General features: G+C 42.6%; 1 protein-coding gene across 1 annotated transcript; it reads right to left on the bottom strand.

The window, feature by feature from the left end:
• Positions 1-8060: 8060 nt before the first annotated feature.
• Positions 8061-13852, bottom strand: ptges (prostaglandin E synthase). Its single transcript, XM_021601910.2, has 3 exons — positions 13559-13852; positions 13332-13414; positions 8061-10706 (listed from the first exon to the last, which is right to left on the bottom strand). The coding sequence occupies exons 1-3, from the start codon at positions 13814-13816 to the stop codon at positions 10457-10459; spliced, it is 591 nt and encodes a 196-aa protein (XP_021457585.1). The 5' UTR covers positions 13817-13852; the 3' UTR covers positions 8061-10456.
• Positions 13853-14062: the final 210 nt, after the last annotated feature.

Here is a 14062-nt window from a genome sequence, read left to right as displayed (position 1 = left end):
TCCCTTTCCTGTCTCTCTGTGCCCCTCTCAAGCCCAGAGGCCCCTTCATGTGGACAGTGTCCAGCCCCAGAACCTTACATAACTACAGAGGTATGCTGCAATTTAGCCCTGCCTGGAGCTCTGGACCGTCTAACACTGAGAGAGGAACCAGCAAAAAAGAATAGTAATAATCATCTATTACATTTGTAAAGCGCTTTTCATTACAAAATAATCATCTCAAAGTGCATACAGTAAAATATAAACTAGGATTTTTTTTATTATTATTTATATATACAGTCAGTGGCCAGTTTATTAGATAAACCCATTTAGTACCTGGTCGTACCCCACTTTTCCTCTAGAACTGTTTGTGGCCCGCCTGTTAGCTTGCACGATTCTTGTCATTCTCCTTTGACCTCTCTCAACAACAAGCAGTTTTCGCCCACAGGACTACCGCTGACAGGATTTTTGTATTTGTCGCATATAGATATATACAACATTATAAATATATACATACATAACTATCACATTTCAGGTAAGACCCAAATGCAGACTGTGTTGAAGTAACAATGTTTATTACAGCAATAGGGGCAGGCAAACGACAGGCCAAGGCAGGCAGGGGTTGATAATCCAGAGTAGTGGGGCAAAGTTACAGGACGTCAGGCAGGCTCAGGGTCAGGTCAGGCAGGGGTTGATAATCCAGAGTAGTGGGGCAAAGGTACAGGACGTCAGGCAGGCTCAGGGTCAGGTCAGGCAGAGGTTGGTAATTCAGAGTAGTGGGGCAAAGGTACAGGAGGTCAGGCAGGCTCAGGGTCAGGTCAGGCAGAGGTTGGTAATTCAGAGTAGGGGGGCAAAGGTACAGGACGGCAGGAAGGCTCAGGGTCAGGTCAGGCAGAGGTTGGTCATTCAGAGTAGTGGGGCAAAGGTACAGGACAGCAGGAAGGCTCAGGGTCAGGTCAGGCAGAGGTTGGTAATTCAGAGTAGTGGGGAATGTTTGCAGGAACAATGAATAGACAGGAACAGAGGCAAAAACGCTGGTAGGCTTGACAAAACGAAACGAACTGGCAACAGACAAACAGAGAATACAGGTGGGGAATGGGGAAAATGGGTGACACCTGGAGAGGGGTGGAGACAAGCACAAGGACAGGTGAAACATCAGTGTGTGACAGTACAAAGGGAGGGAGACAAAGAGCAGTAAGACATGGTTTTAACTCTAGACACAGCAAAGGTAGGAAAAATACATAGGGTACGGGGCAACAGAGGACGAACAGCAGAGGGGCTAATGATCTTGGCTTCCGGGGGTGTAGCCGCGGCAGAGTGCCAGCGCCTCAGGCTTGACCTTCTTGGATACCGGTCGGTGCTGCAGAAGCAAAGTGGCCCGGGCCTTACTGAACCCCTTCCGGAGGTCCTGGTACTCTGCAGGGCTGGCAGAGAGGTCCGGGGGCAATTTCCAAGTCCCCAGGAAGACATCCCGGGGCAGGCAGAGCTGACTTCAGGCAATGAGTGTGGCAGGATGGGCTCCAGCCCACAATGGCACCGGTAGCCCAGTCAATGGAGGGATTGTGTCGCTGGAGCGGAGATTCAACTAGCAGGAATTGGATCGTCTCGCTGTGGTTCCCTGAAATCGTAGGTTGATGGGGGTTGATGGGGGTGGTATGGTGGGTGACCCGGGCCTAGAGAGCGCCCAAAACATGCATGAGAGCATCAGCTGTTCCGGACGACTGTATGATCACCCTCTCCGTAGCCGATGTGAGTAAGACCAACATGTTTCAAGCAGACCACCTTAGTCCCTGAGCCCAGGAACACTAAGGTAACCTGCCTAAATGACTACCGACCCGTAGCACTCACGTCTGTAGTCATGAAGCATTTTGAAAGGCTGGTCATGGCTCATATCAACACCATTATCCCGGAAACCCTAGACCCACTCCAATTTGCATACCGCCCCAACAGATCCATGGATGATGCAATCTCTATTGTTCTCAACACTGCTCTTTCCCACCTGGACAAAAGGAACACCAATGTGAGAACGCTATTCAAATGCTGTTCATTGACTACAGCTCAGCGTTCAACACCATAGTGCCCTCAAAGCTCATCGTTAAGCTAAGGACTTTGGGACTAAACAACTCCCTCTGCAACTGGATCCTGGACTTCCTGACGTGCCAACCCCAGGTGGTAAGGGTAGGTAACAACACATCCGCCACCCTGATCCTCAACACGGGGGCCCCTCAAGGGTGTGTGCTCAGTCCCCTCCTGTACTCCCTGTGCACTCATGACTGCATGGCCAGGCAAGACTCCAACACCATCATCAAGTTTGCCAATGACACAACAGTGGTAGGCCTGATCATCGACAATGATGAGACAGCCTACAGGGAGGAGGTCAGAGACCTGGCCGTGTGGTGCCAGGACTACAATCTCTCCCTCAACGTGATCTAGACAAAGGAGATGATTGTGGACTACATGAAAAGGAGGACCGAGCACGACCCCATTCTCATCGACGGGGCTGCAGTGGAACAGGATGAGAGCTTCAAGTTCCTTGGAGTCCACATCACCAACAAACTATCATGGTCCAAACACACCAAGACAGTCGTGAAGAGGGCACGACAAAACCCTATTCCCCCTCAGGAGACAGAAATGATTCGGCATGGGTCCTCAGATCCTCAAAAGGTTCTACAGCTGCACCATCGAGAGCATCCTGACTGGTTGCATCACTGCCTGGTATGGCAACTGCGTACGGCCCAGTACATTACCGGGGCCAAGCTTCCTGCCATCCAGGACCTCTATACCAATTGTCTAAGACTCCAGCCACCCTAGTCGTAGATTATTCTCTCTGATACCGCACAGCAAGCAGTAACGGAGCGCCAAGTCTACTGTAGGTCCAAAAGGCTTCTTAAAACCTCTTATGGCTGCGATCCCCGTACAGGGATCAACATCAGGGGAAATTTCAGAGTGACAACTAAAAATACAATGTCGTAACATTAAACATTCTTGAAAATGCAAGTGTCTTACATCCTTCAAAATATTAGAATCTTGGTAATCAAACTACATTTTCCGATTTAAAATAGCTGTTACAGAGAACAAATACCATGCTTTTGTTTGAGAAGAGCAATCAACAACAAAAAACATTTTCCGCCAAGACAGTATTGACACATTCACATCTGAAGGTAAAATTATGACTTCCTGAGGGTCCCAGTGATCAAATGAAGTGCCGTTTTCCTTGATAAAATCCATTTTTATATGCTAAAACGAAACATTTTGTAAACCGTTTGTGTCGTGAATTCCATCTCCATCAACTTTTTACGGAGCATTCGACGTAATTACACACAGTAAACAATCGTTTATCTAGTCATAGTTGGTTTCAGTGCAAACCTCTGGATGTTTGCAACACAGCCAAACTTGATTGTTTTTTTTGCGGGGAGTATTGACCGAAGTGAACTGATTTGAGGACAACCGAGCAATGACTTCATTGCGCACCAATAATATCAGCGAAGCTTCGTTGATTGACTGTATTTCTGCCCAATGACCACTGATCATCTTGAAATCTAGCTGGGTAGATAGCCAATGAGCTGAGGTAAACGCCAGTATGTGATGGTTATGGGTTGGACCACCATCCCTTGTTTGTAATCGCACGCGTAATGAACTTCATTCTCGCCTTGACCATCAGAGTAGTTGTAGTCACGCTTGTTATACACAGCAGTGTTTTGGAAAGTAATATTTTGGAAAGTGTTTTTTCAACGATTTCATTAAAGACATCATGGCGAATAAATCAGGAAAAGCGAAATCCAAGTCTAAGTATACAGATTTGCACCAGATTATAGAAGACATTGATCGGGAAAGTGCGACCGATTTTTTTGTTTGAGGAGTCTATGAGTGTTATGATTCAAACATTGAGGAGCTGTTTCTGCAAGGACAGGACGTACTTCAGGACAGGTAGGTGCTAATGCCGTTTTTTGAAATATAAATATATATATATTTTTTTTAGCAATTTGCAATTTATAATGAAATATGTGATGTAATGTGTAAAGTACACATTGGCTATAGTGTGTGTGTGTATGACCCATAATATGTGTGTGTATTGTTGGTTTGTTTGGGGGGGTGTGTGTGTGTGTGTGTGTGTGTGTGTGTCTGTGTGTGTGTGTGTGTGTGTGTGTGTGTGTGGGTGTGTGTTGGTTTGTTTGGGTGTGTGTGTGTGTGTGTGTGTATATGTACAGTATGTGTGTGTATATAGACAGTGCCTTGCGAAAGTATTCGGCCCCCTTGAACTTTGCGACCTTTTGCCACATTTCAGGCTTCAAACATAAACATATAAAACTGTATTTTTTTGTGAAGAATCAACAACAAGTGGGACACAATCATGAAGTGGAACGACATTTATTGGATATTTCAAACTTTTTTAACAAATCAAAAACTGAAAAATTGGGCGTGCAAAATTATTCAGCCCCCTTAAGTTAATACTTTGTAGCGTCACCTTTTGCTGCGATTACAGCTGTAAGTCGCTTGGGGTATGTCTCTATCAGTTTTGCACATCGAGAGACTGAAATTTTTTCCCATTCCTCCTTGCAAAACAGCTCGAGCTCAGTGAGGTTGGATGGAGAGCATTTGTGAACAGCAGTTTTCAGTTCTTTCCACAGATTCTCGATTGGATTCAGGTCTGGACTTTGACTTGGCCATTCTAACACCTGGATATGTTTATTTTTTAACCATCCCATTGTAGATTTTTCTTTATGTTTTGGATCATTGTCTTGTTGGAAGACAAATCTCCGTCCCAGTCTCAGGTCTTTTGCAGACTCCATCAGGTTTTCTTCCAGAATGGTCCTGTATTTGGCTCCATCCATCTTCCCATCAATTTTAACCATCTTCCCTGTCCCTGCTGAAGAAAAGCAGGCCCAAACCATGATGCTGCCACCACCATGTTTGACAGTGGGGATGGTGTGTTCAGGGTGATGAGCTGTGTTGCTTTTACGCCAAACATAACGTTTTGCATTGTTGCCAAAAAGTTCAATTTTGGTTTCATCTGACCAGAGCACCTTCTTCCACATGTTTGGTGTGTCTCCCAGGTGGCTTGTGGCAAACTTTAAACAACACTTTTTATGGATATCTTTAAGAAATGGCTTTCTTCTTGCCACTCTTCCATAAAGGCCAGATTTGTGCAATATAGATTGAAAAGATTGTTGTCCTATGGACAGAGTCTCCCACCTCAGCTGTAGATCTCAGCAGTTCATCCAGAGTGATCATGGGCCTCTTGGCTGCATCTCTGATCAGTCTTCTCCTTGTATGAGCTGAAAGTTTAGAGGGACGGCCAGGTCTTGGTAGATTTGCAGTGGTCTGATACTCCTTCCATTTCAATATTATCGCTTGCACAGTGCTCCTTGGGATGTTTAAAGCTTGGGAAATCTTTTTGTATCCAAATCCGGCTTTAAACTTCTTCACAACAGTATCTCGGACCTGCCTGGTGTGTTCCTTGTTCTTCATGATGCTCTCTGCGCTTTTAACGGATCTCTGAGACTATCACAGTGCAGGTGCATTTATACGGAGACTTGATTACACACAGGTGGATTGTATTTATCATCATTAGTCATTTAGGTCAACATTGGATCATTCAGAGATCTTCACTGAACTTCTGGAGAGAGTTTGCTGCACTGAAAGTAAAGGGGCTGAATAATTTTGCACGCCCAATTTTTCAGTTTTTGATTTGTTAAAAAAGTTTGAAATATCCAATAAATGTCGTTCCACTTCATGATTGTGTCCCACTTGTTGTTGATTCTTCACAAAAAAATACAGTTTTATATATTTATGTTTGAAGCCTGAAATGTGGCAAAAGGTCGCAAAGTTCAAGGCTGCCAAATACTTTCGCAAGGCACTGTATATATATATATATATATATACCATGTCAGATATATTTCCAATTTTTTATTAAAATGGAATGGAGTAGAACAGCAAACACACACATGGCCACTGCGCCTGCTACTCCTCTCCATTTCCATATGAATTAGCCATTGGGTGCTGTTGGAGGGAGGGCAGGCCCACAACAATGGCCGGAGTTGAATGGAACAGCACTTCACCTTAGTGACTGTTCCCTCTGCTCTATACAATACATATCTGTTTATTTTATATGATGACAAAAGGCTCATACAATACAAGTATTTGTTTTAATGTTTTCTTTCACAGTGACAGTGACTCCGACTGGAAGCCCCCAGTGCTCAACCTCTGCCCCCTCAACCTCTGCCCCCTCTACTCCTACCTCCAGTGGTGTTCATATGCCACAGTTCATTACTGCAGGCATGACTGTGCCTCAGGGCCAAAAGGGCACAGCATGGAGGCGTCGTTGTGTTCTGTGTCGCATGAAGTCCCCCATCACCGGCACCACCTGTTCAGTTTGCCTCTGCTTTACATCAGAAAGAGACTGCTGTGGGACATAGCACAGGCAGCAAAATATTGTGTAGAAGACTTCCAATTTGTTTTGTGTGTAAGAATTGCTTTTTGATATGTTGTATATAGTTATAGGTCATTTCACCATTTCGGCCACTTGTGGCTATTCTAGTACATGTGAAAGATGATGCTACAACAATAAAAAACAGAAAACATATGCTCTTTCTTTCTCTTTTCTTCCACCAGATCTACTGTGTTATATTCTCCTACATTCAATTAACATTTCCACAAACTTCAGAAGGTTTCCATTCTAATGATACCAAGAATATACATATCCTTCCCTCGGTTGCTGAGCTACAGGCAGTTAAATTAGGGTATGTCTTCAGGCGGAAATTGAGAACAAGGCATTGCAGCCATAACAGGTTAACAGCTTCTACCCCCAAGCCATAAGACTCCTGAACAGCTAATCAAAGGGCTACTCAGACCCCTCTTTTATGCTTCTGCTACTCTCTGTTTATTATCTATGTATAGTCACTTTAACTCTACCTACATGTACATATTACCTCAATTACCTCGACTAACTGGTGCCCCCGCACATTGACTCTGTACTGATACTGTATATAGACTCACTTGTTATTTTACTGCTGCTCTTTAATTATTTGTTACTTTAATTTTTTTTTTTTTTACTTATCTATTTTTTACTTAACACTAATTTTTCTTCTTAAAGCATTGTTGGTTGAAGGGCTTGTAAAGTAAGCATTTCACTGTAAGGTCTACTACACCTGTTGTATTCAGCATTTCACTGTAAGGTCTACTACACCTGTTGTATTCAGCATTTCACTGTAAGGTCTACTACACCTGTTGTATTCAGCATTTCACTGTAAGGTCCACTACACCTGTTGTATTCAGCATTTCACTGTAAGGTCTACTACACCTGTTGTAATTCAGCATTTCACTGTAAGGTCCACTACACCTGTTGTATTCAGCATTTCACTGTAAGGTCTACTACACCTGTTGTATTCAGCATTTCACTGTAAGGTCCACTACACCTGTTGTATTCAGCATTTCACTGTAAGGTCCACTACACCTGTTGTATTCAGCATTTCACTGTAAGGTCCACTACACCTGTTGTATTCAGCATTTCACTGTAAGGTCCACTACACCTGTTGTATTCAGCATTTCACTGTAAGGTCCACTACACCTGTTGTATTCAGCATTTCACTGTAAGGTCCACTACACCTGTTGTATTCAGCATTTCACTGTAAGGTCCACTACACCTGTTGTATTCAGCATTTCACTGTAAGGTCTACTACACCTGTTGTATTCAGCATTTCACTGTAAGGTCTACTACACCTGTTGTATTCAGCATTTCACTGTAAGGTCCACTACACCTGTTGTATTCAGCATTTCACTGTAAGGTATACTACACCTGTTGTATTCAGCATTTCACTGTAAGGTCTACTACACCTGTTGTATTCGTGTGACAAATAAAATGTGCTTTTATTTTACATTTATGAATTAAAAATCTGAGAACGGTGAGCAATCATTTCTGATGAAAAAACACAATTGTAAAAAAATTGTGGATATAGTGTTTTGGTACTAAACTCTTCATATCTAAGCATCAAAATCGAGACCTCTATTATTCCTTAGACAAACATTGAATGTAATTTCCCCACTGAACACCCAATAAAAGAACAAGGCAAGACAAAGTGAATTCATTAAAGGACTCACTTTACTCTCTCATTGCACTCCATACACATCCATTTGTACATTCTACAAGATGCCCATTCTTTTCAATGCACATTCAATAACAGAGTAAAACATAAAGTAATACAGTAACTTGGAACTGTAACTAGGAAAAATGCAGTAACTTGGAACTGTGAAGCATTAACTTTGAACTGTGAAGCAGTAACTTGCAACTGTGAAACAGTAACTTGGAACTGTGAAGCAGTAACTTGGAACTGTGAAACAGTAACTTGGAACTGTGAAACAGTAACTTGGAACTGTGAAACAGTAACTTGGAACAGTGAAACAGTAACTTGGAAAGGTGTGGCAGTAGCGTCCCATTAGGCATACACTGCTTGAATTAACATTGTTTCCATATTATTTTTATGAAATTACATTGAACCAATGTGGAATAGACATTGAATTGACGTCTGTGCCCAGTGGGTATTTGGTATTTTATTATGGATCCCCATTAGCTGTTGCAAAAACAGCAGCTACTCTTCCTGGGGTCCACACAAAACATGAAACATAATACAGAATGACATAATACAGAACATTAATAGACAAGAACAGCTCATCAGTCAGTTGTGTCAGTGCAGTACATGTTGAGCGACCTTCTCTAGAAGCATGCTGAAAGTCTGTGGTTAATTTATTTACAGAGAAATAGCATTGTATTAGGTCAAACACAAAGACTTTGGAACTGTGTTGCAGTAACTTGGAAATGTGTTGTAGTAACTTGGAATTGTGTTGCAGTAACTTGGAAATGTGTTGTAGTAACTTGGAATTGTGTTGCAGTAACTTGGAAATGTGTTGTAGTAACTTGGAATTGTGTTGCAGTAACTTGGAAATGTGCAATAACTGTCCAGTAATGACGCCCAGTTGACACACATAGGTTTCACAATGCCAACTTCTGCTCTAGCAAGCCTCAAGCGGCTGCAGTGTAGAAGACACAACACAGTAGAGGACCATTCATCAACAAACCACCCATTGGTTATTTATTTTATTTTACCTTTATTTAACTAGGCAAGTCAGTTAAGAACAAATTCTTATTTTCAATGACGGCCTAGGAACAGTGGGTTAACTGCCTGTTCAGGGGCAGAACGACAGATTTGTACCTTGTCAGCTCGGTAACCTTCCGGTTACTAGTCCAACGCTCTAACCACTAGGCTACCCTACATGGACAATACTGAAGAAACCCCTATCCTGCCTTGCCAATTTTGATCTAGAACCAGGCTAAAGAAACACAGAGGTGGAGGATAAAATATATGTTATGATTATGGACAATTCAGCAGTCATAGCACCTATCTAGGTCCAGGACCAGACCAGGAAAAACTATGGGATGTAGTCAAATCCTGTGATCAGGAAAAACTCTTGGCCTCATCAGTATCCCATCGACAGGTGTGGTAGACATGATGTCTCTGTGTCATCATCCCCCATCATGTGATGCCATGGTGGCCAATGCTAGATAAACGAACACAGTGAACCACCACACTGGAAAAGTTCCTTAGAAGGGCACATGCCTGCTCTTCAGTTCAACCTCTAAGACTGGATCAAGCTGGTTTCAGATAAAAGGTCATTATATCCCAGACTGTACTAAAATAGCTCTCAGTGGAATAAAATAGGTGCAGTGAAATGTATTGTTTTACAGGGTCAGCCATTGTAGTACAGCACCCCTGGAGCCAATCAGGGTTAAGTATAATTAAGCAATAAGGCCCGAGGGGGTGTGGTATTGGGCCAATATACCACGGCTAAGGGCTGTTCTTACGCACAACGCAACGCGGAGTGCCTGGATACAGCCCTTAGCCGTGATATACTGGCAATATACCATAAACACCTGAGGTGCCTTATTTCTATTAGAAACTGGTTACCAACGTAATTAGAGCAGTAAAAATAACACAGCTGTCAGCCAATCAGTATTCAGAGCTCAAACCACCCAGTTTATAACAAGAAATAGAGAATAAAAAAGACAGAAACAAGCAACAACTTGTGTATACAAAAACAACATGACAACACAATGAACTGGTTAAAAGGTTCAATGTTAACTAATTAAAACCTTTATCTTCAGAGAGTTGAGTCCCCTGGACTATCAAGAGGGAGGCAATTGACTTCAACATTGCATAGCAAACATACAGTACTGCAGGAGGATGTGCTTGCTAGAGCACAACACTGACTTCATTTCAGAGTACACACTTTCAGAGTACACACTTTCAGAGTACACACTGTCTTACAGCCGAGAGACACAAACTGCTATGGTAGCATTGATAGCGATATAGTCTTGAGGATTTCTCTTGTATGAAAAGCATCTCTTGCAGTATCCTCTACCGCTGATCTCACAGACTGAGATAGGTCTCAGATTGAAGCGGTCACAGATAGATCCAGAACACCACAACTACCACGAGGAGGCCACCGCCGCGAGGACCTGCACGGCCATGGAGACGCAGGGCACTTGGGCGACGACATAGGCCAGGGAGCGTGTGGGTGCCCGCAGGACACACAGGTAGGCCACTGTATGGAGCATGCGGAACAGGAAGAAGACCAGGAAGTGAGCGCGGGCCACGGCAAGCGACGGGCCAATCAGGGAGTACACAGCCCCCAGGAACAGGAAAGGGAAGATATTCTCCATGTCGTTACGGTGAGCTCTGAAACACACAAGAGAGAATATTACATTTCATGTTTTAGAGGTATATATTTTTTTACATTAATTGATTGGATAAAGTCATATTTATTATCATGGATGTATGGATTTTACATGAATAACTAAGCTGTTCGCACTGACTCAACAAGTTGACAAGAATAACTTGAATACACACAACAGCTCCCCACGCTCACACATCTGTTTTGAATCAGAAGGTCATTCCTGGAGCTTACAGTATGGTCGTCTGACTCAGCCGTCTGGCACTGACCCAAGCAGTGCAAAAACCCACTTCCGCTGTGATTACTCCACACACATGCAACTTTCTCCATTAGCCAACATAAGGGAGGAGTTTAGCCTACTGAGTAACAGAAGGAAAAGCCTCCATGACCAAAGGGAGTACAAACACACAGGTTTGTTTATTCAGGTTTCTTTCTTTAAGTGAATCACTTCCTCTCTTCTGACTATCACTTAGGAGAAAATTCCTCTCATGGATTCCAGTCTCTGTCTCTAAATAGACCTATAGAACGTCACAATGTATGCATGGCCTTTACCAGCAGCTGTCTGAGTCAGTCATAAAACCCAAACCATGGATTATCAATCATCCTTAAAAACCGTTGTAGTGACTCAATAGTATGAATTTTCTTTAGAAGCAATTTAGACATTCCAATGAAATCAGATGTGCTGAGAAAAAGGAAGAGGATGGCTGTATGTAATCTCTGAGAAGTGCAGCATGTTTTTCATCTTGCTTTGTTGAATTCAAGTACCACTCCAACCAATCAACATCAAGACATGGTAAACTCCCATGGCGTAATCTAAATAGAATAGACCCTTGAATGTTTGATTATTTTGGCAGAGTTGTTAGGAGTTTAAGATTGATAGGAGTACAGACTGAGACCAGAGAGGAAAAGGAGATGTAAGAGAGTTTACTCCGCCCAAAATCTGTCCACGTTAAACAGATCAATATTTACACTAAACTATATGGAATTGTTTTAAGAAGGTCATACCAAGGATCATTTAGCTATTTGATTTTGAATTTTAAGACCCCATCAAAAAAAAATATTAAAACATTATTTTATGGGGAAAAAAGTGGGCCTTACTGCTATTAGCCCATACAAACACATTGAATAACAGATTCACTACATGGAACAACAGACACTCCCCAAAAAATATCAAAAGGAAGTTTGTTCTGAAGTGTCTGTCCTATATCTGAGAGATATAATAAAGATAACTCCATATTCTTGCCATTAAACAGTCTCCATATATAATGCCATTAATTTGGGGGACCTTCAGACGAGTCTTGTGAGGACTGTGGACGTCCTAGCGCAAAACAACCAACATGTACAGTGTACATGTTTGTGAGAGTCTCGCCTTTGCTCAGAGTCACATTAGTGTGTGTGTAGCCCAAACGGTTGGGACGCTACCGACAGAAGTTGGCAGATGGGCTGTACCGACTTCAGACGAGTCTCCTGAGACTTGTGGAGGTCATAGAGCACAACGGAGAACATCATTGAGAGTCTCATCTTTCCATAGAGGGGTCATAATAGTTTGTAAGCAAAACCGTTCGGACACTACAGATGATTTTGTGAGAAGACCGATTTTCTGAATGTCTCATGGTCTGACAAGCAGCGCTCTACCTCTGTCACCTTTCACCACAGATGTGGAAATTATATCTCTAGCTTAAACTGACTAATTGTTATGGGGATTTTTTTATTATGCTAATTAAATTTCAGCGGGGGCATGGATATCGACAGGGGGATTTAATGCTGTTCGTGGAGAATCTTAATTGGACCTAATTGATACCAGTCACAGAGCATTCCATTGTATTGCGCATCAGTGCATGAATGCCTGCTCAGCTCATCACATTTTACATCATCAATGAGTCGAGTCAGAAAGGGCCTCATGTGAGGGGAGAAAAGAGGGGAAAGTTTTCAGTGTTCACTAGAAAAATCGTTTTTTTCTGCTGTCGTGGATCATTTCCTGTCTAGTTAAAACAACACAGACACTGAACCGTATCCCCGGCCCCAGGATGGATAACAAACGTCTGTGAAATAAAAATGAAAGTGCCACAAATGATCTCTAAAGAGTTCAACCAGCTCCAGGTAAAATTCTCCATTAACATGTTTGGTTGTCACTATCAACATATACAATAAATCCCACGCTCTTTGTGATGGTGCTATAAAGAGCTCCCTTCATTGCCTCTCTCTCACACACAAACAGCACACACACACACATTTACTCAAAATGTCATGTTATTCTCAAGGCATTAAAATGCCGAATTTTGTTAGGAATATAGTTTGATTAAAGAAAAGCTATTGCTAAGACTGTTTTCTATATTGCTTAATTTCCTGTTACAACAGGAATACCTTGCAAACATTGTAACAACCAACCCCATACTCTGTGTGACATACAACCCAGAGTGTTTGATGGCTTATAACTCCATGTTGGAACAAGACATGAGGATAAAGAGTCCCCACAAGTATTGAAAGTTACTGGTGCTGAGAAATACACCAAAAAAGTGTGACAACCAACCCGGTCTCCACTACTGTTGAACATTATATTGCTACCACCAATGTCAATAGGCTAGGGCTAGGCTACAATACAATCTGAGAACAGCAATCGCTCTTCTCACCTTCGGCACCGTTCTACGTCCGGATCCTCTCTGTAGTACTGGACGCCGCCGTGTCTCTGCGCATCCTCTGGGTTAGCGAAAGCCTTCACAGGAGAGAGAGATAATTCACAAATACCCTGACCAAAGTTTATACAGCGCCGTACTTTACTTTTGTAACTAAGATGTATTCAAACCATAGATCAAATACCGAACTAGCCTAATAAACTGTTAACTGCGAAGTATCTTACCTTTTTACGAAGCCTGACTTGTCCAGTGATGATTGCTATGATGTACATCTTGATGACCAGGAGAACACTATAGAAAACAAAACAGGAAAAAGCCTCGTTCTCCAACATGATTGTTTGGTATGGTCTTCCAATTCCCAGGTGAAATACGGCTGTGTTATCGACGTCTGCGGTTGGAGAGTTGTTCGTGCTCATGGAGCCTAACTGGAAAGTATGGAGCGGGATGGAGCACCAGGACTCAACACTTTCACTGACGCACATTTTGGAGGGGCTGGTCTGGTGCTTCTCTCTCTCGCTCTCGCTCTCTCTCTCTCTCTCTCTCTTTCCATCTAGCCACGGTTATACACCTTGTGGGTTTTGTGATCTGATCAATGTGGTCCAATCACTATCTGATCAAGGTTTGTAACATCTACACATTCTATTAAAATGTGTATATTACCTGCACACCGCCTCCACATTGCAATATGTTTGACTGATATTATAAAACAATGATATGAATTCATTTAT

Source organism: Oncorhynchus mykiss, chromosome 5, assembly GCF_013265735.2.
Source record: "Oncorhynchus mykiss isolate Arlee chromosome 5, USDA_OmykA_1.1, whole genome shotgun sequence".
Classification (NCBI taxonomy): Eukaryota; Metazoa; Chordata; class Actinopteri; order Salmoniformes; family Salmonidae; genus Oncorhynchus; species Oncorhynchus mykiss.
The sequence above is the reverse complement of the archived record's forward strand: the minus strand, read 5'-3'. Positions and strand labels throughout refer to the sequence as shown.